Consider the following 26,151-nt stretch of genomic DNA (forward strand, 5'->3'; position numbering starts at 1 on the left):
TTGCTATCATCAAAAATAAGAGATAAGTGTTGGCAAGGTTGTGGAAAAAAAAGAATCCCTGTGCACTGTTGGTATGAATGCAAACTGGTTCCATTACAATGGAAAACAGTGTGGAGTTCCCACAAAAAAATTAAAAATATAACTTCCAGATGATCCAGCAATTCCAACCCTGGGTCTATATCAAAAGAAAATGAAAACAGGATATTGAAGGGCTATCTGCATCCCCCTATTCACTGCTGCAACATTATTCACAATAGCCAACATAGGAAACAACCTCAGCATCCATCAACAGATGAATGGATAAAGATGTGGTACATTCAGAGAAAGAAGAAAATCCTGTCATTTGCAACACCATGGCTGAACCCTGAGGGTATTATGCTAACTGGGATAAGTCAAAGAAACACAAATACTGTGTGGTATCACATATACGTATAATCTAAAAAAGCCAAACTTTCAAAAACAGGCAACAGAATTGTGGTTACCAGGAGTTGGGGAGTTAAGAGAACTGACGAGATGTTTAAGGGTACAAACTTGCAACCAGTAAATAAATAAACCCCAGAGATCTAATGCACAGCATAGTGATTATAGTCAATAATACTCTATTATGAAGTTCAAAGCTGCTAAGAGACTAGATCTTAACTGTTCCTAAAACAAAAAGGCAATAATAATTATGTGATGAGAAAGAGGTGTCCACTAATGCTATGGTGGTAATCATACTGCAATATATAAATGTATCAAATTGCACATTCTACACCTTAAATTATACAATGTTTATGTCATTGCCATCTTTTAGCTTTAAACAAAGTATATTTCTGAATTAATGACTTTCATAAAAATAAGGTATTTTATTATTTATACATACACAAAATTTTCAAGCTCTGATAGATCAAAATGGCACTACTTCTTTATTTCAGTATTTACTTTGGAACTTCCATGGTAACAATCCTATGATTCTTGAAATACTGCCTTTTGAGGGTTAAATTACCTTAATACAAAAGAGCTGAAAGTGGTTACATCCGAGGAAAGCACTATTTTGTTGCAGACCTTAGAAAATAATCATCATGTGTTTTTATAACGGAAATCATCAAATTATCTGTAACTCAATGGAAAAAAACTGAAGGAATAAATTAGCCATTTTTCACACTTCTTTAAATACTTTTGGAAAAAGATCAACAAGTTAAACACAGAATCTTATTAGTGACTAAAGAGAAACATTTTCTGTGATGCAACACTCTGGCCACACCACTTCACAGTCTGGGGGAATGAAAGCCAGAAAGACTAAATTCAGATTCTGATCTAGCCTACCTTACAGGTCAGGGTCTCTCAGGCCTCACTTTCCTCATGTGTGGAATTAATGGAGCTATTCTTTATACGTTGATTGAATGCCTAGGTGTCAAACCCTGTGTTAGCAATGGAAGTTTGTTATTTTTGTTTTGAGAAAAGACAAAAATGCAACCTAACTGCTATAAACAAACCATCATGCCTGGGAAAACTTAAAAAGACTGTAGAGAGGAATTATAGTTGAGCTGAGACTTGATAAATGTTAAGTTGCTTAGGTGGGGACCGTGCAAAGGGACTGCAAAGACAACGGGAAAGAACAAGAAGAGAGGGTTTATGTAGATGATACACAAGCTGGGCATCAGGGAGATAAACTTAGAGCCTTATCTGACACACTAGAAAACCTGACCATTAATCTTTAAGAAAAAGTAAGGTTTCTTCTACACTAAGACTCCAGAAATTGGCTGTAGGCCCAACCAGATGAATCCAATCTGTCTAGTATTTCACAGAAAGTTGTTAAGAATTTTTGAAAGCAAAATATTTTAAAGCAAAAAAAAAGTCAACCAAATTTTCATAATGACATTATGAAATCTAAAAAACCTCACTTAAGAGGATCCAAGATGGTGGCAGAATAGGTGGAAGCTACACCAAAGAGCCTCACAAAACCAAACTGAAATTACAACTAAATTACAGAACAATCATTCTGAATAATCAACTGAGCACTACCTGGAGAGAAGCCTTATAACCAAGGAGACATGGAAGAAACCATATCACCACAAGACTGATAGGGAGTACAGAGGTGCAAGACGGCTGGCTGGGCTCCCACAAGTGGCAGCTGAAGTTCTGGAGAGATATTCCAGTGGCCAATAAGCCCCGCTGAAGAGTGTAGGGTCTAAACCCCAATCTGGGCTCCACAGTCTAGAGCACAGACCCAGAAAAGGTGCCCACATGACATCCGGCTATACAAACCAGCAGAGTTTCTGTCCACCATGGAGAGATAGATTGAGATGCAGACAGCCTTTCAAAGGGCCAACACACAAAATTTCTATTGTAGCCACTTCCCCTGGGTCCCTGCACAGGGAGGGCAGAGTGCACTACAGCTATGTGAGTAGCTGGTGAAGGAAAAAGACACACAAATGCAGGAAGCACACAAAGTCCCAAACAAAATGGACCCAAAAAGGCCTACACCAAAGCACATCATAATTAAAATGGCAAAGCTTAAAGACAAGGAGAGAATCTTAAAACCTGCAAGAGAAAAGCAGATATTTACTTACAAGGGAGCTCCCATAAGACTGTCATCTCATTTCTCGACAGAAACATATTAGGCCAGAAGGCAATGGCATCAAAAATTCAAAGTGATGAAATGCAAGAACTTAAAACCAAGGCTCATTTACCCAGTAAGGCTATCATATAAAATTGAAGGAGAAATAAGGAACTTCCCAGACTAGAAACAGATAAAGGAGTTTGTTACCACCAAACCAGTATCAAAACAAATGTTAAAGGCCTTGCTTTAACAAGAAGAAAAAGAAAAAAGAGAATCATGGTTAAATAAAGCAAGTGGCAATAAATACATTATCTATCAATAATCACTTTAAATGTAAATGGTTACATGCTCCAATCAAAAGACATAGGGTAGCTGAATGAATAAGAAAACAAGAGACCAACCTCAATTGAAAGATAAACACAGGCTAAAAGTAAAGGATAGAAAAAGATATTTCATGCAAATGGAAAGAAAAAAAACCTTGGGGTAGCAATACTTATATCCAACAAAACAGATTTTAAAACCAAGGCTATAGTAAGAGAAAAAGAAGGACACCACATAATGATAAAGGGAACAATCCAACAAAAGGATATAACCCTAGTAAACATTTATGTGTTCATCACAGGAGCACCAAAATATATAAAACAAATCCTGATGGGCATAAAGGGAGAGATCAACAGAAATACAATCATACTAGGGGATTTTCACACTTCATTGACTTTAAAGAATAGATCTTCCATGAAGACATCAATGAGGAAACAGTGGCCTTAAATGACATACTAGATCAAATGGCTTTAATTGGTATCTTCAGAGCATTTCAACCCAAAGCAGCAGAACATACATTCTTTTCAAGTGCACATGAAACATTTTCTAGGATAGACCACATGTTCGGACACACAACAAGTCTCAATAAAATAAATTTACTGAAATCGTATCAGACATCATCTCTGATCATAATGCTATGAAACTAGAAATCAATTCCAAGAAGAAAAGTGAAAAACACACAAAGACATGGAAGCTAAATAACATGTTATTAAATAATGAACAGGTTAATAATGAGATAAAGGAAGATATCAGAAGATACTTGGGAACAAATGAAAATGAGAACACAACAAATCCAAAATCTGTGGGACACGGGGAAAGCAGTACTAAAACAGGAATTCATAACATTATAGGCCTATCTCAAGAAACAAGAAAAGGTTCAAATAAACAATCTAATTTTATACTTAAAGAAACTTGATAAAGAACAACAAACAAAGCCCAAAGGAAGTAGAAGAAAGGAAATAATAAAGATCAGAGCAGAAATAAATGAAACAGAGTATAAAAAAACTAATACAAAAGATCAATGAATCCAAGAGTTGGTTCTTTGAAAAGATAAACAATACTGACAAACCTTTAACCAGACTCATCAAGAAAAAAAGAGAGAGGATCCTAATAAATAAAATCAAAATGAAACAGGAAAAATAACAACTGACACCAAAAAAATACAAAGTATCATAAGAAATTATTACAAATAATTATATACCAATAAATTGTGCAACCTGGATGAAATGGGTAAATTCCTAGAAACATATAATCTTTCAAAACTAAATCAGGAAGAATCAGAGAATCTCAATAGACAGATTACACTTAGAGAAACTGAAACAGTAATCAAAAACCTCCCAACAAACAAAAGCCCTGTGGGTTCACAGATAAATTTTACCAAACAATTTGAGAAGAACTAAACTCTCCTTAAAATATTCCAAAAAATTCAAGAGGAGGGAAGACTCCCAAGCTCATTTAACAAGGCCAGCATTACCCTAATTATAATACCAGATAAAGAAAAAAAATTAGAGGCCAATATCTCTAATGAACACAGATGCGAAATTTATGGGATTTATTCCAGGGATGCAAGATTGGTACAATAGCCACAAATCAATAAACATGATACATCACATAAACAAAATGAAGGATGAAAATCACATGATCATATCAATAGATGCAGAAAAAGCATTTGATAAATTCCATACCTGTTTATGATAAAAAACTCTCAGCCCAGTAGGAATAGAGGGAACATACCTAAATATAATAGAGGCCTTATATGATAAATCCACTGCATCATACTCAATGGGTAAAAACTGCCAAGCATTACCCTTAAGATTGGGAAATTGGGAACAAGAAAGGAACAGGTGCTTTCACCACTATTATTCATCATAGTACTGGAAGTCCCAGCTACAGCAATCACACAAGAAGAAGAAATAAAAGGCATCCAAATTAGAAAGGAGGAAGTAAAACTGTCATTATTTGCAGATAACATGACACTATATACAGATAACTCTAAAGATTCCACCAAAAAATCATAAGAACTGATCAATGAATTCAGTCAAGTTAGCAGAATACAAAATTAATATCCAGAAAAGAGTTACATCAATAATAAACTATCAAAAAAGGAAGTGAAGAAAACAATCCCATTCATAATTGCTTCAAAAAGAATAAAATACCTAGGAATAAACCTAATCAAGGATGGAAAAAGGCCTATACTCAGAAAATTATAAGATAATGAAGAAAGAATCTGAAGATACAAGTAAGTAGACACATATACTGTGTCCATGCACAGGAAGAACTAACATCATTAAAATGTCCACACTACCCAAAGCAATCAGTAATTCAACACAATTCCTATCTAGATACCAATAATGCATTTAACAGAACTAGAACATATATGCCAAAAATTTATATGGAACCAAAGAACCCAAATGGCAACAGTGATCTTGAGAAAGAAGAAAAAAAATTGGTGGAATCATACTATCTAATATCAAACTATAAGTCCATAGTAATCAAAACAGCATTGTACTGGCATAAAAACAGACATATGACAGAGGAGGCAAAAACATATAATGAGATAAAGATAGTTTATTCAATTAATGGTGTGGGAAAAAGTGGACAGATATGTACAGAAAAATGAAACTAGACCATCTTCTTATGCCACACACAAGAATAAATTCAAAATGGATAAAAGACTTAGATGTTAGATACAAAAACATAAAAATCCTAGAAGAAAACATAGGCAGTAAAATCTCAGATAATACCCTAAATGATATGGCACCTGGATTGGGCATCATTCCACAAACCAAAAGGTTGCCAACTAGATTCCCAGTTAGGGCACATGCTTAGGTTGTAGGCCAGGCCCCTGATTGAGGGCGTGTGAGAGGCAACTGATCAATGTTTCTCTCACACATGGATGTTTCTCTCCCTTTCTTCCTCCCTTCCCCTCTCTCTAAAAATAATAAAATAAAATTTCAGACTTTGTTCATAGCAGTTTTTTTTCTGATATGTATCTCAGACAAGGGAACAAAAAATATAAACAAAGTGGACTAAATCAAACTAAAAAGTTTTATACAGCAAAGGAAACCATCAACAAAATGAAAAGACAATCCACTGAATGTGAGAACATGTTCACCAATGCTACATCTGATAAGGGATTAATTTCCAAAATTTATAAAGAACTTATACAACTTAACACCAAAAAAAATCCAATTAAAAAGTGGGCAAAGGATCTGCATAGACACTACTACAAAGAAGGCATAAGGATGGCCCATAGACATATGAAAAGGAGCTCAACATCACTAATCATCAGAAAAATGCAAATTAAAACCACCATGAGATATCACCTCACAACAGCCAGAATGGATATCATTAATAAATCAACAAACAACAAGTGTTGGCAAGGATGTGGAGAAAAGGGACTCCTCATGTACTGTTGGTGGGGATGCATATGGGTGCAGCCACTGTGGAAAACAGTGTGGAGTTAACCTCAAAAAGTTAAAAATGGAACTGCCTTATAACCCAGCAATTCCACTTCTGAAAATTTATCTGAAGAAACCTGAAACACTAATTCAAAAGAATATATGTGCCCTTAGGTTCACTGCAGTGTTATTTACAATAGCCAAGATTTGGAAGCAGCCAAGTGTCCGTCAGTAGAGGACACTATGGTACATTTACACAATGGAATACTACTCAGCCGTAAAAAGAAAAAGAAGAAGAAGAAGAAGAAGATGTTACCATTTGCAACAGCATGAGTGGACCTGAAGATTATTATGCTAAGTGAAATAAGCCAGTCAGAGAAAGATAAATACCGTATTATTTCACTCCTATGTGGAATCTAATGAACAAACTGAACAAGCAAAATAGAGACATACTCATAGATAGAGGGCAGTCTGACAACTCTGGCAGGGGCTTGGGGAGGTGGAGGGATCAAACAACAACAAAGAAGAACTCACTGACACCAACAACAGCGTGCTGATGATGGTAGAGGGAGAGAAAGGGGGCCAGAGTGGATAAATGGTAATGGAAAAAATGCAATAAAAAATCAACTATTAAAAAAGGAAACTAAAAAACAAAATAAATAAAAGATCTCACTTAACAGATAAATTTTAGGAGTAGTAGATTTCTATTGTTTTAAGTACAGTAGTAAAACGTTCTAAAAGCAGGATATATGACAAGTGATGAGCTTCTGTTCTTTATCAAATACAAACTCCATTAAACTTATAGGTGTAACAATTATACAGATATTATATTTACATGCCCCCCTCCAAAAGACTTTTCATCCCTCATTCAAATAAAGCTTCACTTACTCTAAGTACTGACTAGCTACAGAAATACCTAACGACAACATGAAGTCCCATTCACCTGTGCTCCGCAGGTACAGGTGGTGGCCAAACAGCAGGATCTCTAAATGGTTCTTCTTGACAGGACACAGGAAAATCTGGGGGCTTGTCCATTTTAAAACTTTCCAAAGTGTTGACAATACTTTTAACTTGTTCATATTCTTCCAATAATTCTTGTCGCACCTTGAAAAAATATATATGTAGCCTTTATAACAAAAACTTTTTAAAGTTTATATATTGCAAATAATAAATTGCTACAGAATGTAAGTTTTCTTAATGTTTTTCAAAGTATGCAAAATGAGTCATTAAAACATATTAAAAACAAAGAACTATTTACAGTGATGGAGACAGGAAGGCAGCTCAGGAACTGATTTGGAAAAAAGCCTTCATAGGGAAAGTAGTTATATGTCCTTCATAATGGAACTTTATTTTTACCAAAGAATGTAATGACCATGAACACAACTTATAATAAGTAACTAAGTCAGTAATAAGTTAGCCATTCCCAGAAATCTGTAATATTAATGCTAAATCCTTTTAACATACTTGGCAATAGCTTCCAAACAAATTATCAACCAAAATTTTGACCACAATTTCCTGTCCCCAATATCACTAAATATGAAATGCCCGCCTGTCATGAGTATCTGAAAGCCCACTTCTAATTTTTATTTGAATTCTCCTTCACCTGGCTTTGTTAAATTCTTTCAAGTCCTAGGTAAAGTTTATTTTGAGCTCAAAGGAAAGATTTTTTCCTATACTTAAAAAATCTCAGGGGGTGGAAATGGGAGGGAGGTGGGGAGCACTGGGGGGTGGGCAAGGATGGGAGTAAAAGACAGAAAACTGTACTTGAACAACAATTAAAATTTAAAAATGTAAAAAAATAATAATTTAAAAAACCTCACTGAGTACTTATTATGTAGAAATTCTTGTGTTTACATTTATAAACTCAGTTTAACAATTCTATTTTTTAATCAGAAAGCATATTTAGCACAGCATAAGTAACTTTCCCTTAGTTTTATCTTGAATAATATATAGAAAGGAACATATAAAGGAGATGAAGAACCAAAGAAAAACCTAGATAAAATTCAATTGCTCATAGATGCAATTATATGATATACTTAAAGAAATGAAATTTTAGAAACTAATAGAAATATAGTAGAAATATCTGAATAGAAATGGCAACTACTTAACACTATTAAGAACATATCAAAAATATTTCCATGCTAGATTAGTAAAGCATTCTTATCTGTGGCTAGTATGCAGGATAGAAAAAAACAACTAACAGTTTCAACTTGAGTTAGAGCAAGTATATTGTTCTCACTCAACATAATCTGGTAACATTTAGGATGAAAAATAAGCCAAATTTAACCTGAAAATTTAGTAAACATCAATCTGACTAGCAGAAAAATTAGAAGAAACACTTAAAAGGCATTAGTACATAAAATGGAAACTTCAAAGAAATGCTTGACTCTGCACAATTAATTTTAAAAGAATTTTAAGTTTTAAGAATAAGTGGGGAAAATATAATTCATGTTTTTATTAACTGTACTATTATATAATCAAGTTGTATGCTCAAGAGACAGCAAATATATTAGTGTTTTTTATTAGATTACTGACTTCTTTGTATTTGTAAGGAGTCTTTCAAAAGAAGAGGAAACTTTTTTTTATCCTCACCAAAGGATATGTTCTATTAATTTTAGAGAGAGGAAGGAAGGGGTTAGAGAGGGAAAGAATCATCAATGTGAGAGAAACATCAATCAGTTGCCACATGTATGCACCCCAACCAAGCATCGAACCTGTAACCTAGGTATGTGCCCTGACCAGGAATCAAACCCGAAACCTTTTGGTGTATGGGGTGACATTCCAATCAACTGAACTACCAGGCCAGGGAAAAGAGAAAACTTTCTTCAAGGAGAAGTTTCATGAAATGGATCAAAACTACCTGTTAAATTGAAAGGAGAAAGGGCAAGTAGCCATACCTTATTTCAAAAATTTGTACTCACAATTAGGCAACTGATCATGAAATTTTTTAAAAATTAAAAATAGATTCAATTAGAATTAAATTGGGTTGTCCAGAAAGTTCATTTGGTTTTTTCCATAAGATGGCCCTAGTAGTGCTTAGTTGTCTTTAACTTCATTCAAAATAATTTTGCTAGATTGTATTGTGACACCTGTCATATCAACGTGCATTTACAAAAACTTATCAAAATTGGTGAATTTGGGGGTAGCCGTTTTAATATTGAAGACAGAAGAAAATATGTAACATTTTCAGACTATTATGCTTTATTATTTCAAGAAAAGTAAAAATGCAACTGAAATGCAAAAAAAGATTCATGCAGTATATGGAGAAGGTGCTGTGACTGATCAAATGTAACCAGAGTGGTTTACGAAGTTTCGTGCTGGAGATTTCTCACTGGATGATGCTCCATGGTCAGGTAGACCAGGTGAATTTGACAGTAATCAAATCAAGACATTAATTGAGAACAATCAATGTTATACATACTCAAATGGTAGACAGCTGACATACTCAAAATATCCAAATCAATAAAGTTATGGATGAAAATGAAAAATATGTCTTTTATTTTATGGAAAAAACTAAATGGACTTTTGACCAACACAATTACCTGTGATGTATGTCTCATCATGAAATAATCAAAAATACATAAAATATTAACTGGGCAAGACAAAAAATTATTTAGAGTATATCTTAATATCTCAGTATTCAGCCATATAACAACTATTTACAACATCCCAAGCTCCAATCTTTCAAGTACAATAGACTAATGCCCTGACTCAACGGATAATGTGACCTTACCTGTTGCCATTTGCCTTTGATAGCCGGGTCTCTGACTGACTGGCAATGTCTCTGAATCTGCTGGATCACCCCTTGGTAATACACCATTGAAGAGTCATAATTTCCAAGAAGTGCATATTCTCTTCCTTTCTTTGCATTGTCACAAATCTCAGCCAAGTTCATCTTTCTTCAGAGACCTAAACATAAATAAAATGGCTTTTTATTAAGTTTTCATTACCAACTTCAAAATATTTTTTATTATTCATTAAAATATCAGCTTAAAACTACTTGGAAAGTCAGGATGGTTCTCTTCTTCAGGTTATCTGAATGGACCTTACAGTACTGAACAAAGTTTCTAATTTTGGCAACACAAAGGAGATCACAAAAGAACACCCCAAGAGATAAGAAATTACACAGCTCTGAACTACTGATTCATGTTACAGGTACTGGTTTTCCTTGCTCCTTTATAATGACTACAAGCTGCAATAATAGTAAAGATGATCTTGCTTTATTCCTTTCAATTTACCCTTGACAATGTAGGAATATATGAATATCCCATATTTTACACTGATGTCAATTAAAACTGCAGAAATCAATTCTCACTGAATCTATTTGGCCCAAAAACAAAAAGTCACACTGAAGAAATACATTTTAAAGGAACAGTCCTATAGTTACCCATGCATAATTTATATATGCATTTAATGTGTCATACAACTTATATCTAAACAAAATCCTGTGAATTAAACATTAGCCCTTTCTGTTCAACTGTAATCACTCATGACCCTGTCATTCTCTATAGCTTTTTGTCTGTGCAAGCAACTATCACTATCTTTTCTATACTACAAGATGCTAGAAAACCATCATCTGAATCTCTGATCTGTACCAAAGCCCTCCAGCCCATCCTTCTGGCTTTTCTTCCAGGCTTTCCACACATCTCCCAGAATCATCCCAGACTTTGCACCCAAGACTACAAATAGTAAAAAGTCCAGGGTTACAGAAGAATGACATCCTGGGAAGAAGTCCAAATCACCCTATTCTTAATTCATGGAACAATAGACCAGTAAGTATTTTTCTGCGCCTTCCCAAGAGAGTCAGTTTGGTGTGGATAGCTTGGCTCTTTTCCTCTGCCACTTTTCTTCATGGGCTCTAACACTCTTCCTCAAAATTAACCATATCTAGTTCTAGGCATTTTAAGTGACACCAGTACATTCTTGAAAATAGAACTATTTCCTTTATGTGTTTTGGCATGTTATATTTGCCCCTTCTCCCAGCATTGGTTCATTGAAGCAGCATCTATGTTATTTGAGAGTCACACTGCAGCAAATAGTACACTATTTTTACACAGTAAGAAATTCCAAAGTTGTGTAGATCTATCACAGAATATAGAACAATCATGGAAAACCTCTTCTTCAAATTAGAATATTAACACAAAGCAGTAAGGTATTTTTACAGTGAATAATCTGCAATCAGTAAAGGTGTTCCATATTATTATTTTCTTTTAAAGGCACTGTGAGACTAAACATTAATTCTGCTGATATATGCAGGTACATTACTGGGTAAATGACAATACCCTGATGTAAAGCAGGGGTCAGGAAACTTTTTCTGTAAGGGACCAGACAGAAAATATTTTAGGTTTTGAGAACCAACAGGCAATACTGAGGACATTAGTTAAGTAGTTACATTAATGATACAAAATTTTCCATAATTTTTATTGATGAAATTCAAAATGTTATAACAGTTGAGCGAAACTTTTTGTAAAACAGGTCTCCTAATGGAAATGAAACTTTTGTGGGGAGGAAAAATATTTGACTTGTTAGTTTGGATTCAAAGTTACTGTTCCCTACCATCAAAAGAAAATGCAAATGTTCATACATTAGTACTGATTTTTAATAAGATTTTATGTCTTTCATGTTTGAAAATGTCTTTTGATCCAGATAGGGACTGTCACATACAAATATCAAATCACAAGCATACAATTTCATTCAGCATAATTGTTGTTTAGGAGGCATTTAAAGAATTTACTCTTGATAATTGTCTCTTGCGTGTTACTACATTGTAATCTCTTTTAATTGAAGGTTAGGAGGAAGTGCCTTAGCTGCAGTTAAATGGATTTTTTAGTATGAAAATACCCTTTGCACTTGCATCAAAGTCTGAAAAACGCTGCCAAAACTGTAGTTTGAGCTCAGAAAATACATGTCCTACCAATCTAGTCAGAGGGGGAAAGAGTAATGAAGATTTCACTTCTTTGCTTTAACTTTTGACTGCATAGAAAGCTATATAAAACAGCTTAATAGCCATAGCCAGTGTGGCTCAGTTGGTTAGAGTGTTGTTTCTCTCTCCCTCCCTTCTCCTCTCTCTAAAATCAGTAAGCATGTCCTCGGGCCAGAATAAAAAAAAATTTTTTTAAACAGCTTGATAGCAGTTGTGAGTTAAACAACATTAGGTGGCATTGAAACAATTTCTAGATTTGCATATAAACCAGCTTTGTCTTATAATTTTAGATGGAATCCTTTAAAAAACATCAAGTCTGCAGTAAAAAACTAATTTCCAAAGCAATTCAGTGTTCAGTAATAGTGGTAGAGAGCAGTTCCTCTGATTCAGAAAAGCTGCAAATGAGCCCTAAGTTCAAAAGCATTGTAATAGAACTTTACCACTGCTAAGCCACTGACTGATCTGTCATGTAGAACAAGTTCAGATATTTAGCTTCAATTTTTGACAAAAATTCATGGGACTGACAATGGGCTAATCCACAAGAGCAATACTTTTGAGACACTGCTGGTTCCATATTGCATGATAGATTCAAATATTCTCTCCAAAAAGGCTGCTGATAAATAAACAATGGATATAGACCTTTACCACCTTACATTTTCACAGCTTTGTAAATTTGTTCACCTAAGCCTTTTTGTTCTATACCATTAGCTTGTCTGACTTCTTAGCAGATTACACTTCAGGTAGGACACTTAGTGTTTTCTCAAGTTTTTGTAAATATTCTTGCCTGTACTTATTCCATGAGCACTATTCATTAAAACTAATTCTTCAGTAACTTCAAACTCATCATTGACTTCTCAAGTAAGCAACAAATGACCATTGTAACATCTGTCAATTCATCAACAGCCAAGGAAAACCACTGAAAATCATTTGACTTCTTTTCAATTCATTATTGGTACCCTCAACTCTTTCAGCAACTGTTCCTACCAAAAGGTCAATAGTCTTGCCCTGGCTGGCATAGCTCAGTGGATTGAGTGCCGGCCTACAAACCGAAAGGTCACTAGTTTGATTCCCTGTCAGGGCACATGCCTGGGTGCAGGCTGGGTCCCCATGTAACAGGGTGCAGCCAAGAGGGTGGGGTCCAGAACTCAGGGTGTCCAGGAAATATTAGGATGTACTCACCCACCCCCCCACAGGTGTGGGTTGGGGGAGGGGACACATGGACCAGGGCCATTGTGAGCTGTTTTGCATAGCAACAGCTTTGCAGCTCACTTCTGGCATGGTCATTTAACATACCTATAACCTTTAACTGGTTTCACAGATAGGTTAAATAGCTGTCGCCATGCTTTCAGCCAGGGAGAAGGGAGTGACTTCCACCCAAGATGTAACTGGGAGGCAACTCCCCCTGGTTACAGCACCTGCATGAGAGCTCGGAGATGACTGGCTTCACACCACAGGACCACACCTGCCCAGACGCACTACGGCTGCCCAGTAAACCTGGAAGGATACGAGAGTGCTGGCAAGTGTAGCCGATTATGGGAGGAGTCAAAAATGGAGCTGCAGAGGAAGATTGGAGCGGGGATTTAAACTGAGCTACAGCAGCCATTGCTGGGAGAACCACGCAGTTTTGGCAGAGTGGAGACTCCCGCAGCCCTGTGAGAGAGAATCACCATGTGGCTTTGGCAGAATGATGACTCCCCTTCCCACATCTCTGGGAGGGAGAACCACATGGTTTTGGCAGAATGGAGACTCCCGCGGCCATTGTGCAGAGAGGACAACATGGCTGTGGCAATAAAAAGGAGAGCCACATGGCTTTGCCAGAATGGGGACTCCCACGGTTTTAGAAGGGGGAACCACCACCCAGCTTTAGCAGAGATCCCAGTGACACAGCTGATGGTGCCGGGAACCGAGGGAGGCCTACCAGCCAAGACAGATTACTGGGAAGAACCAGGAGCTGCCTGAGCTACAGACTTCTATTTGTTTTCCTGAGATACGGTACCCCAGACTGGGCAAAGTGGGGAAGGAGGAACTGTGTGTGTTTGTGGGTGTTTTAAGGGACTTTAGGATTTTGATGAAAACATTAGGTCACTACTTTAAGTCTATAGAACATTAAATAAACACTTCCTTTCCTTTTCACGAATCTCTGGCATTGAGAGATGTCTTTCCTATAAGGTGGCAGATATAATGAACCTGGGGGGTTCCTTTCAGGTAATAGCATATCGCCCTTTGCCCCCCCCCACCATTGTTCTGTAACACCCATTTGGGGGCAAGAAGCACTGATTGATGTTTCTCTCACATATGAATGCTTCTCTCCCTAACTTCCTCCCTTCCTCCCCCTCACTCTGAAAATAAATGGATAAAATCTTAGAAAAAAAAGGTTAATAGTCTTAAATTTATTTTCTCCAAACACATTTCTTTGCCCACTATAATCAAACATGATTTAGTTAATTCCCCATCAGAAAACAATTTCCTTGCTTGGTTAACAAATTAGACACTCAGAAACTTAATCTGGGTACAGCCTGATTTTTGTTTTTTAACTTGGTAAACAAATTCTGCTGTGATAAAATATTCCTCTTTGAGTTTTCTAATTTTTCTGACCATTGCTGTGCTATCAGTTGGGAATATTATGATGAATGATTAGTCTGGTAATGTCAATATACACTGCATCTCATTAGCACATCTGTAGTGTCACTGCACAATAATCACAATGCTTTGTCATCTAATTCAATAGTCTACACTCCATTGTGCTTTGAAAGTATAACATGTCAAGTCCATTTTTCTCATCTTTTCTTGTTTTGACATGTGTATGTGCTGATAATAAATAATGTAAAACATCACAGTACAGTGAAATCATGGCACTTGAATCACTGTAATTACAGTGCACCAAGCGACAATGTAAAGCAATGAGAATGCCATAAAAATCTCTGTCACAACTCCTGAATTCTGTCATTCCAGCACAAAAGAAGCCATAGACATTATGTAAACAAATGAGTATGGTTGCAATAAAACTTTATTTACAGACACTGAAAACTGAGTTTTACTTAATTTTCACATGTCACAAAATATTATTATTCTGACTTTCTTAAACATTAAAAACATGCAAAACCATTCTCAGTTCACCGGGCATTCAAAAGCCAAGTGGCAGTCTGAATTTGGCCTTACATTATAGTTTGCCAACTCCTGCTTTCAGCCTGTCATAGGAACCTGGGAAAATAATAGTGGGGGCAGAGGGGACAAGGGTTTTCAGGAACTACTATAAAGAACAGGTGGACAAAACCACGGGGGAGGTGGAAGCAAGGGAGGGAGGTGGGTTTGGCTTGGGTGGGGCAGAGTGGTGGGGAGAAAATGCAGACAACTGTAACTGAGCAACAATAAAGTAATTAAGGAAGAAAGGAAGGGAGGGAAGGAAGGAAGGATGGATCTAGAAAAATAAAAGTAAATTAAACCCAAAAGAAAAAGAAACATAACAAAGTTAAGAGCAGAAATCAGTAAAACAGAAACAGAAAAAGTCAACACAGCCAAAAGCTGGTTCTTTGGAAAAATCATTAAAATTGATAAACCTCTAGTGACACTGACCAGGAAAGGGAGAGAGAAAACATGCTACCAAAGCAGAAATGAAGAAGGGGCTACAACTACAAACTTTAGAGATATTAAAAGGTAAAAGAGGGCTTATGAAATTGACAAATTTTATGAAGGTCACAACATATCAAACTTACTCAAGAAAAAACAGAGTAATTAACCTGAATAGTTCTATAGCATTCAATGAAATTCAAGTTGTAACATAAGATTTCCCAGGGCAGAGGGGTGAAGGGGAACTCTAGATCCAAATGGCATCACTAGTGAACTCTCCCAAGCATTTAAGGAAAAAAATAAAATCAATTCTAAACAAAATCTCTCAGAAAAAAAAAGAGGTAGAAAAATATCCAATTCATACTTCAAGACCAGCATTACTTTGACACAAAATCAGACATTATAAGAAATTTATACACCAATATTGCTCAGGAGCACAGATACAAAAATCTTTAAATTTTAGCTAATCAAATCCAGTAATATAATAAAAAGATAATGCATTATGCCCAACAGGGGTTTATACCAAAAGTTGAAGGTGTTTTATTATATTTAAAACAAATCAATATAATTTTATTTTTAATTAGTTTACATTGAATATTATTTTGTAATAAAGTTTCAGATGTACAGCATAGCAGTTACACAATCATAGTTTACAAAATGTTCCCCCCAATATTTCCAGTACCCACCTGACACCATACATGGTTATTACATTGACTGTATTCACTATGCTTACTTTACAACCCTGTGACTATTTTAACACCAATCTGTTTCTCAATTGCTTCCTTTTTCACCCAGTCCCCTAATCTCCCTGCCAGCACAACCATCAGTCTGTTCTCTGTATCTAAAAGTCTATTTCTGTTTTGTTTGTTCATTTACATTGTCCTTTAGACTCAACATGTAAGTGGATCCCACATGTAATTTATGAAGGGGAAAACACATAGTATTTGTCTTTCTCTGGCTGACCCATTTCACCCAGCACAATACCTTACAGGTCCATTCAAGCTGTCACAAATGTTAAGATTTCGTTCTTTTTTTGTGGCCGAGTAATATTCCATTTGTGTGTGTGAGTGTGAGAGTGTGTGTGTGTGCATGCGTGCGTGTGCGCACCATCACTTTTTTATTCACTTGTCTACGGGCACTTGGGTTGCCTCTATATCCCAGCCACTGTAAACAACACTGGAAGGAACACAGGGGTGCACATATTTCTTTGAATTAGTATTTTGAGTTTCTTTGGATACATACCCAGAAATAGAACTCCTGGGTCACAGGGCAGTTTCATTTTTAATTTTTGAGCACTCTCCGTATTGTTTTCCATAGTGGCTGCACAAATCTACATTCCGATCAACAGTGTATGAGGGTTTCCTGCTCTCCACATCCTCACCAATGCTTGTTTCTTGATTTATTGATGACGATCATTCTGACAGGTGTTAGGTGATACCTCACTGTGGCTTTAATCCACAATTCTCTGTTACATTGACTATCCCCTTATGTCTATTGGCTATCTGTATGTCCTCTTTGGAAAAGTGTCTATTCAAGTCCTTTGCCCATTTTTTTAATTGAATTAGGTTTTCTTTGGTGTTGAGTTATATGAATTCCTCATAAAGTTTGGATATTAACCTCTTATCAAACATATCATTGGCAAGTATCTTCTCTTATTCACTAGGTTGTCTTTTCATTTTTTTGATAGTTTCCTTTACTGTGCAAAAACCTTTTACTTTGATGTAGTCCCATTTGTTTATGTATTTTTTTTGCCCAAGGAGATATATCAGAAAAAATACTGCTAAGAGAAATGCAAGAAATTTTACTGCCTATTTTTTCTACTAAAAGTTTTATGGTTTCAATTCTTAAATTTAAGTCTTTAATCCATTTTGAGTTTCTTCTTGTATATGGTGTAAGAAGGTGGTCTAGTTTCATTTTTTTCCAAGTGTCTATCCACTCTTCCCAACACCATTTACTGAACAGATCATCTTTACCACATTGCATGTCCTTGCCTCCTTTGTCAAATATTAATTGACCATTATTGGTATGGGTTTATTTCTAGCTCCCATAAGAGTGCAGCACCAAACAGGAGACAGATTGGGATGAAGAGGAATGGCCCCTACCCCAGTACCACACAACACAGTTTCTGATACCCTGAGTCCACTGGGACCTCCACACCACCAACCCAGGCAGCTGAATCCTCCACAGGGTGTGAGGTTGGCAGGGAAGGGCAATAGGGGGTTGGCTGATGCCATACGGAGGGGTGTGCTTACCCCAAGAAAGATGTTGTCTATGGGCAGTGTGGGAGGACTCAGCATAGGAACCCTGGCAGCTGTCCCTTTAGCTCTGTCCCTGAAGCCACACAACCCAGTCTCTCCTTCTACTAGTGCACTCTGAGCCTCCTTCCTCTCCTTGAAACCAGGGTGAGTGGTTGTGAACAAGATGTTGTGCACTGGTCCTTTAAGAGGGTGCCTGGGCTTCTAGCAGACTCTTGTCTCTCTCTAGTATGCAAAATCCCAGCTGATTTTCACAGCCAGATTTTGTGGGCTCCTCTTCCTCGCTCTGCTCCATGCTGGGAAGCCTGACATGGAGTTGAGACCATACTCCTCAGGGAGAATTTTGCAGCTGAGTTATCTCTCTGAATTCTCCCAGCTCTTTTTTCCATCTTCACTCTTCCTACCAGTATTGATGTGGCTTCTTCTGTAAATTCTTGTACTCAGCTAATCTTCACTTGGTTATTCAGATTGATTATTCTATATTTTAGTTGTAATTCTAGTTTGGTCCTGTGAGGAGGTAAGTGGTATAACTTCTGCCTACTCTGCTGCCCTATCAACATAATTTTGAGACTACAAATAAAACATATCATTATCTCAACAGATGCAAAAAAAAGCATGTGACAAAATTCAACACTATTCATAAGAACTCTTAGCAAATTAAGAATAGAATTTCCTCAGCCAAAAGAGCATTATGAAATTCCTAAGATTAACATCATACATACTGTGGATGACCGGGTGCTCTCTCCCAAGATCAAGAAAATATGGATAGTATATTTGTTCTCACCCCTTCTATTCAAAATTAGAATTAGAGGTTCTAACCACTGCAATGAGGCAAGAAAATTAAAAGGCATATAGACTGAAAAAAAGAAACTAGTTTTATTCACATACAACATGATTGTTAATGAAGAAAATCCTAGGGAATCTACAATAGCTACTAGAATTAACTAGTGAATTTTATGTTTTTCTCTCATTTTTGTCTAGCACATGTCTTTCTTCTTCTTAGTTTACTCCATTTCCTATGGAGCACAATTTTTTCCCCACGGATGGGAGGTAAGTTTTGAGACTGTGCTCATCTGAAAAATGCCTTTATTCTACTCTCATACTTCCATGATAGTTTTGGCAGGCTCCTGAATCCTAGTATGGAAATAATTTTCCTTCAGAATTTTGAAGGTACTGCTCTATTACCTTCTAGGTTTCGATTTAAGAAGATGGAAGTCATTCAAATTCATGATCCTTTATTATCATTTGGGGTTTTTTTTCCAAGGGGGTGTTTGTTTGGCTTTTTGCCCTTTTTGCAAGTGTGTGGGAACTTCTCTTGGATACATGGTTTCTAAAACCTTGTTGATGATGGTGTTTCAAGATGCAGAACAGGTGGAAGCACTCACTTGCTCCTGGCACCAAACAGGATTTACACCTAAATTATAGATCAATCAACCTGAATAATAAACTGAAGGCTATCTAAACTGAAATATTATAATGAAGAATTTTAGAAAGCCAGAGAGACTGGTAAAAAGGGCAGAGACAAAGACAGGGCTGGCCCCCATGCCTACATGTGGTGGCTGAGAAGCCAGAGAAATATCTCAGATACAAAACTCCCTGCCCCCAGGAGCATGGAATTTCAACCCCATACAGGGATCCCTTAACCCAGGGCAACAGAGAAAGGAAGACGAGCCTGCATAGTATCTGGTGATGAAAATCAGTGGGGATTCAATCCAACCACGAAAGAAGAAGGTCTTCAAGAGACCCAGACACCACCTCCCCAGGGTCAGGCACTCCTCCTCTTATAGCACCAGCCAGGGTAATGCAGTGCCCAGTTTTCTGACTACTGGTGACACTACTCTGCTGTGCTCAGGTCCTGCAGAAGGGTCTGCTAGCTGTACCCAGCAGGGACTTTTGGGGTGTTCTTTTTCTGGAGAAGCTGTTAGCAGAGACTCAAACAATGAATGAACTGTGTAGTTTTGTAAAGGGGGCCATTCTTCCCTACCTCAAGCACACAGCCAGCACCTGTTGAATCACTTGGCCACTCTGTGGCCCCGTTCTGCTGAGTTCAGTGGCACACAGGGATCAAAGTGCTATGCAGGCTGGGACTTCCAAAGAGCCATCTCCCAGGAAGGCTTTTGTCCAGGAATCTAACCAGCCAGTGCTGGTTTGTGTGGCTACATTGCTGGGAAGGGGAGGAAGGGACCACTGGTATCTCCTCTTCGAGCTTAGCCCATGCTATTTCCAGAACGAGGAAGAAGAGCTGCCCTCCTCCGACATTCTTGTAGGCACCACCCTCAGTGGGAGATTTTTTAGACCTGCCCTCCCTAAATCCCACTGGCACCTCCCTGATAAGCTCAGTTCTACAGGCAGAAAGAAGGGCTGCTTGGAGCTGAGACATTTGGAGACTGTCTCCCTCAAAGGCTATTGTCTTGAACCAAGACTAAGTGCTTGACACCCTCCTGCAGATGCAGCATGCACTACCCTCTGTGGGAGATTCTTTTGATCTGTTCCCCCTCCCAGCCCCAGTGGTTTCACCCAGCTGGGCTTGCTCTTACAGAGAGGATGGCTGGCTGCACCCAACCTGAACTTATGGTGCACTCCTCCTGAGGGAGCTAGAGTTGGAGACTCTGGCACAGACTGAATAGTTTGGCTCTGGAGTAGGGGCCACGTTGCCCTCACTAAAGGCCTGACCACATGGCCCCCAAGTAGGGAACCCTCTAATGCTGAACTTCCAAGTCCAGTCACCCTTCCTTACCAAGCTTGTAACCTGTGGAAGAATCTGTTGCAGCCAGCCTGGGCCCACTCTACAGTCTTTCTTCAGAAGGCTCTGAAGGAAAAATGGTCAACCTCAGGGGGAGGAAGAGTAGGCGACAGGTGGAAGCAGACATCAAAGAGCTTTGGATATTTTACAGATCTGCCACAGCTCTAAGCTGTATACAGATTGTATTTTCACAACCTTGTATACAGATTGGCCTGACCCAGGCACACCCAGGCACACCCAGGCCCAGTAGACACAGTCACAAACATATCCTCAGGTGAAAAACATTTTTTAAAAGACATAGGGGTAGCTGAATGGATAAAAAAAAAATGACCCATATATGCTATTACAAAAGACTCACCTAAGAACAAAAGACACATAGAGACTGAAAGTGAAGGGATAGAATAAAATATTTCATACAAATGGAAATGAAAAAAGCCTGAGGTAGCAATTCTTATATAAGACAAAAGAGACTTCACAACAAAGGCCATAACAAGAGACAAAGTTCACTACATAATACTAAAGGGACTGATCCAATAAGAGGCTATAACCCTTATAAACATATATGCACCCCACATAGAAGCACCTAATAGATAAAGAAAATCTTTTTTCTTTTAATCCTCATCTGAGGATATTTTTTTCACTGTTTTCAGAGAGAGAGAGGAAGGGGGAAAGAGAGAAAAAGAGAAAGAGACATCAACGTGAAAGAAAAACATCAATTGGTTTCCTTCTTGTATGTGCCTCAACCAGGGATCAAACCTGTAACCTGGGTATGCGCCCTGGCCAGAAATCAACCTGTGGCCCTTTTGGTCTGCAGGAAAACATTCCAACCAACTGAGCCACACCGGCTAGGGATAAAGAAAATTTTGGTGGACATTAGAAGAGAGATCAACAGCAATACAGTCATAGTAGATTTTATCCCATTAACATCAATGGATAGATCTTCCAGACAAAAAAAGTCAACAAGGCAACAGCAACCTTAAATGACGCACTAAATCAGGGAACTTAAATTGACATTTATAGAACATTTCATACCAGAACAGCAGAATATACATTCTTCTCAAGTGCAAATGGAATACTCTCAAAGATATATTACAGGTTAGGACACAAAATAAGTCTTAATAAATTCAAGGAGACTGAAATCAGCCCTGACCAGTGTGGCTCAGTTGGTTGGGTATCTCCCCACAGTTCGATTCCTGGTCAAAGCACATGACTGAGTTACAAGTTCGGTCCTAGGTTGGAGCACATACAAGAGGAAACCAATCAATGTTTCTCTCTCATATCAATGTTCCTCTCCTTCTCCTTTTCCTTTCCCTCTCTCAAAAAATATTATTTTTAATAAAAGAAGACTGAAATCATATCAAGTATCTTCTCTGATTACACTGGTATGAAACTAGAAATCAACTACAATGAAAAAAACTGGAAACACAGGGAGACTTGACTTGGGGTAATGAACACACAATATAATTATATAGATGATGTATTATAGAGTTGTATACCTGAAAGCTATATACTTAACCAATATCACCCTAATAAATTTAATTTTAAAAAACTAAAACAATTCATGCCCTGGCTGGGGTGGCTCAGTGGACTGAGTGCCAACCTGTGGACCAGTGTTCACCAATTCAATTCCCAGTCAGGGCACATACCTGGGCTGCAGGCCAGGTCCCCAGTGGGGGGCAAGTAAGAGGCAACCACACATTGATGTTTCTCTCCCTCTCTTTCTCCTTCCCTTCCCTTCTCTAAAAATAAATAAATAAAATCTTTAAAAAATAAAAAAATTAAAATTAATTTTAAAATAAATAAAAAATAAAAACCATTCAAACATATGAGGGCTAAATAGCATGTTATTAAGTAACAAATGGGTTAACAATGACATCAAGGGAGAAATAAAAAACTACCTGGAAACAAATGAAAAGAAACACACAACAACCCAAAATCTATGGCACACAGTGAAAGTAGTCCTAAGATGGAAGTTTACAGCATTACAGGCGTATCTCAAGAAGCAAGAAAAATCTCAAATAAACACTCCTAACCCTATGCCTAAAACAACTAGAAAAGGAACAACAAACAAAGCCCAGGGTAAGTACAAGAAAAGAAATAATAAAGATTAGTGTGGAAATAAATGACACAAAAACTAAAAAAACAGTAGAGACCACTGAAACCAAGAGCTGGTTCTTTGAAAAGATAAAGATTGATAAATCTTTACCCAGACCAGTGTCACCCCAACAAATTTAATTTACAATATTTTTAAAAGAATGAGTACAAAATAAATTCAAAAAAGAGAAAGAGGACCCAAATAAATCAAGTCAAAAATGAAAGAGAAGTAACAATTGACATCATAGAAATACAAAGGACTATAAGTGGAGTAAAGACAGTCTCTTCAATAAATGGTGCCAGAAAAACTGAACAGGTACATGCAAAAGAATGAAACTAAAAAAAAAAAAATAGGTCACCAACTGACACCACACACAAGAAGGAACTCAAAATGGATAAAAGACTTAAATGTAAGTCAAAAAACCATGAAAATCCTAGAAGAAAACATAGACCGTAAAATCTCACATACCTCTCATAGCAATATTTTTGCTGATACATCTTCTATCAAGGGAAATAAAGAAAAAATAAACAAATGAGACTATATGCAAACTATAAAGCTTCTGCATAGAAAAAGCAACCATTGACAAAATGAAAAAGAAACCCACTAAATGTGAAAACATATTTGCCAATGATATATCTTATAAGGGGTTATTTCCAAAATATATAAAGAACTTAAACAACTCAATGCTAGGAACACAAACAACCCAATTAAAAAAAAAAAAAAAAGCAGACAAAGACCTGAAGAGACACTCATCTAGAGAGACATACGGATGGCCAATACACATATGAAAAAATGCTCAGTGTCACTAATCATCAGAGAAATGCACATTAAAACTATAATGCAGTATCAACTCATACCTATCAGAATGGCTATCATCAATAAATCCACAAAAAAACTACTGTTGGCAAGGATGTAGAGAAAAGATAAATCTCATGCACTGCTGGAGAGAATGCAGACTGATGCAGCCACTGTGGAAGAACAGTAGGGAGTTTCCTCAAAAAACTAAAAATGGAACTGCCTTTTGACCCAGCAATCCCACTTCTGAGAATATATACTAAGAAACCTAAACACTAATTCAAAAGAACATATGCACCTCTATGTTCATTGCAGCATTATTTACAATAGCCAAGATCTTGACATAGCTCAAGTGCCCATCAGTAGATGAGTGAATAAAATACTATGGTACATTTATGCAATGGAATACTATTCGGCCATAAAAAGGGAAATCTTACCTTTTGTGACAGAATGTGACAGCATGGACAGCATTATGCTAAGTGAAATAAGCCAGTCAGAGACAGACAAATAGCATATGGTCTCACTTATATGTGGAACCTAATAAACAAAATAAACTAACAAAATAGAAACAGAAGCATGGATACATGGATCAGACTAATAGCTGTCAAAAGAGAGTGGATTGGGGCACTGGATGAAAGAAGGTGAAGGGATTAATCAAAAACCATATAGACATAACACACAGAGCCAGAAAACAGTGTGGTGATAGCCAGGGGGAAAAAGGGGTGGTGTTGGGAACCGCCCTGACTGGTATCAGAAGCTGAAACCCCTGCCTAGGCTAAGGCTAAGGGAGCCCTTGGAACCGTAAGCCAGCAAGGAGACAAGGGCTTGTCTCCCTGGCAGGAATGCTGCTTCTGCTGCTGAACCCCAAAAAGCTTGGTCGGTTAGCCAAAGACGGGTAAGATTCCCCACGGGGGGAACGACCTAAGGCAGGCACGATCACTTTGGGAGGCCCCCCAAAAGAAGGACTTGGGGGGCTGCAGCAAAAGAGGGTGACGGACCCTCGCTCCTCGGCTTTGACATAACCTAAGTTCTCTTCGTCTGGGAGAAAAACTCCTTATCTCTTGGTTGCCTCAGTTCCCATGCTAAGCCTGAAACAATGACAGGGTGGTGCAGCTCTGTGCTGAAAAGGGGCGGATTCCCTGGGTGATCAGGCCTAAGAAAGAACATGTAAATTACTGTGAAACCTTCTTTGCTTAGAATGCTCTCAGTTGAATGAGAGGGGTCCAAGGAGGAAGTTGATTCCTCAAAGTCCTACAGCTCTTTGACCCCCACCCAATAGACCAGCAGAGTTCCTTGTTTTCTATAGTTCCTTACTTCCCCCTAATAAGTACTGTACTTTACCTGAATTATTATGCAAAATGAGCCCAATAAAAGCAGGTATGGACAGTAAATCAGGGCCCTCCCCACTAGGGGGGGTGGCCATTTCGTCCCTACTTCCCCACAGAAACTAGTCTTGTCTCTGTGCATGTTTTCTTCTCTCGCGTGTTTTTCGGCGAGCCATCCACAGCATTCCGTGGTCACTGCTGGCTGGTGACTCACGCGCAACAGGGTGGGGGTAGAAAATGGGGATGTAAAGAGACTTTGCTTGGGGTGATGGACTCATGATGCAGTGTGCAGATGATGTGTTGCTTTTTTAAAAATCCTCACCAGTTGATATGTTTATGTAGTTGAGAGAGAGAGAGAGAGAGAGAGAGAGATTAATGTGAGAGAGAAACATTGATGGTTTGTCTCCACTAAAAAGAAAATATAACCTAGGTCCATGCCCTGACCAGAATTAAATCTGCAACCATTTGATGCACAGAATATCATCCCAACCAACTCAGCCATCCAGCCAGGGCCAAATGATGTTTTCTTGGGTTATGTACACTTGAAACATGTATGGTTTTGAGAACCAATGACACCCAATAAATTCAATTAAAAAATATAGCCTCCATAATGGTTGATGATGTGCTTTGAAAAAGGGTCTGTATGAAACTCTTTCAATCTAGAAATCAATGTCTTTTAATTTTAGTAAAATTTCTGAATTATTTCATCGGTGATTTCTATTTTTTCTGTTCTTTCTGGAACATTTTTTAATTCAGGTATTGGACTACCTAGCTTGGCCCTCTAATTTTCTTAGCTTTTCTCTCCTATTTTCCATCTCTTTATCCTTTTGCTCTACATTCTTCAAGATTTCATCAACTTTACATTCTATCACTTCTACAAAGTATTTTCCTTGTGTATTTTATTATTTTCATTATTTTATTATTTTCATTGTGTATATAAGACATAGAATGCACAAGCCTTAAGTGTACTATGAATTTTAACTTTGGATACACCCAGGTTACACCCACATCAAGATATAGAACATTTCCACCCCCCAGAAGGATCCTTCATGTCCTCTTAAGTTAGCACTTCTCCTCTAGGGCAAATTAATATTCTGACTTCTGTTACCATCGATAAGTTTTGCTTGCTTTAATCAGCTTTAATGAGATGTAGTTTTTATACAATGAAATTCCCTAATTTTAAG

At 37.5% G+C, this 26,151-nt stretch overlaps 1 protein-coding gene across 4 annotated transcripts in view; it reads right to left on the reverse strand.

Moving 5' to 3' along the window:
* The window catches only part of KATNAL1 (katanin catalytic subunit A1 like 1), a 117,103-nt gene that overhangs the window by 74,178 nt on the left and 16,774 nt on the right, over positions 1 to 26,151 (reverse strand). For 3 of the 4 annotated variants that reach the window (XM_028532382.2, XM_036018364.1, XM_036018365.1), the window contains exons 2-3: positions 9,998 to 10,173; positions 7,208 to 7,368 (exon numbers count right to left, since the gene is read on the reverse strand). In XM_028532382.2, the coding sequence (XP_028388183.1) occupies positions 7,208 to 7,368; positions 9,998 to 10,159 (323 nt within the window). In that variant the 5' untranslated portion in view covers positions 10,160 to 10,173. Of the gene's footprint in view, positions 1 to 7,207; positions 7,369 to 9,997; positions 10,174 to 11,546; positions 12,289 to 26,151 lie in introns of those variants that run through there. The other variant, XM_036018366.1, reaches the window with a different exon arrangement.

The sequence above is a fragment of the Phyllostomus discolor genome, chromosome 2, assembly GCF_004126475.2.
Source record: "Phyllostomus discolor isolate MPI-MPIP mPhyDis1 chromosome 2, mPhyDis1.pri.v3, whole genome shotgun sequence".
Taxonomy (NCBI): Eukaryota; Metazoa; Chordata; class Mammalia; order Chiroptera; family Phyllostomidae; genus Phyllostomus; species Phyllostomus discolor.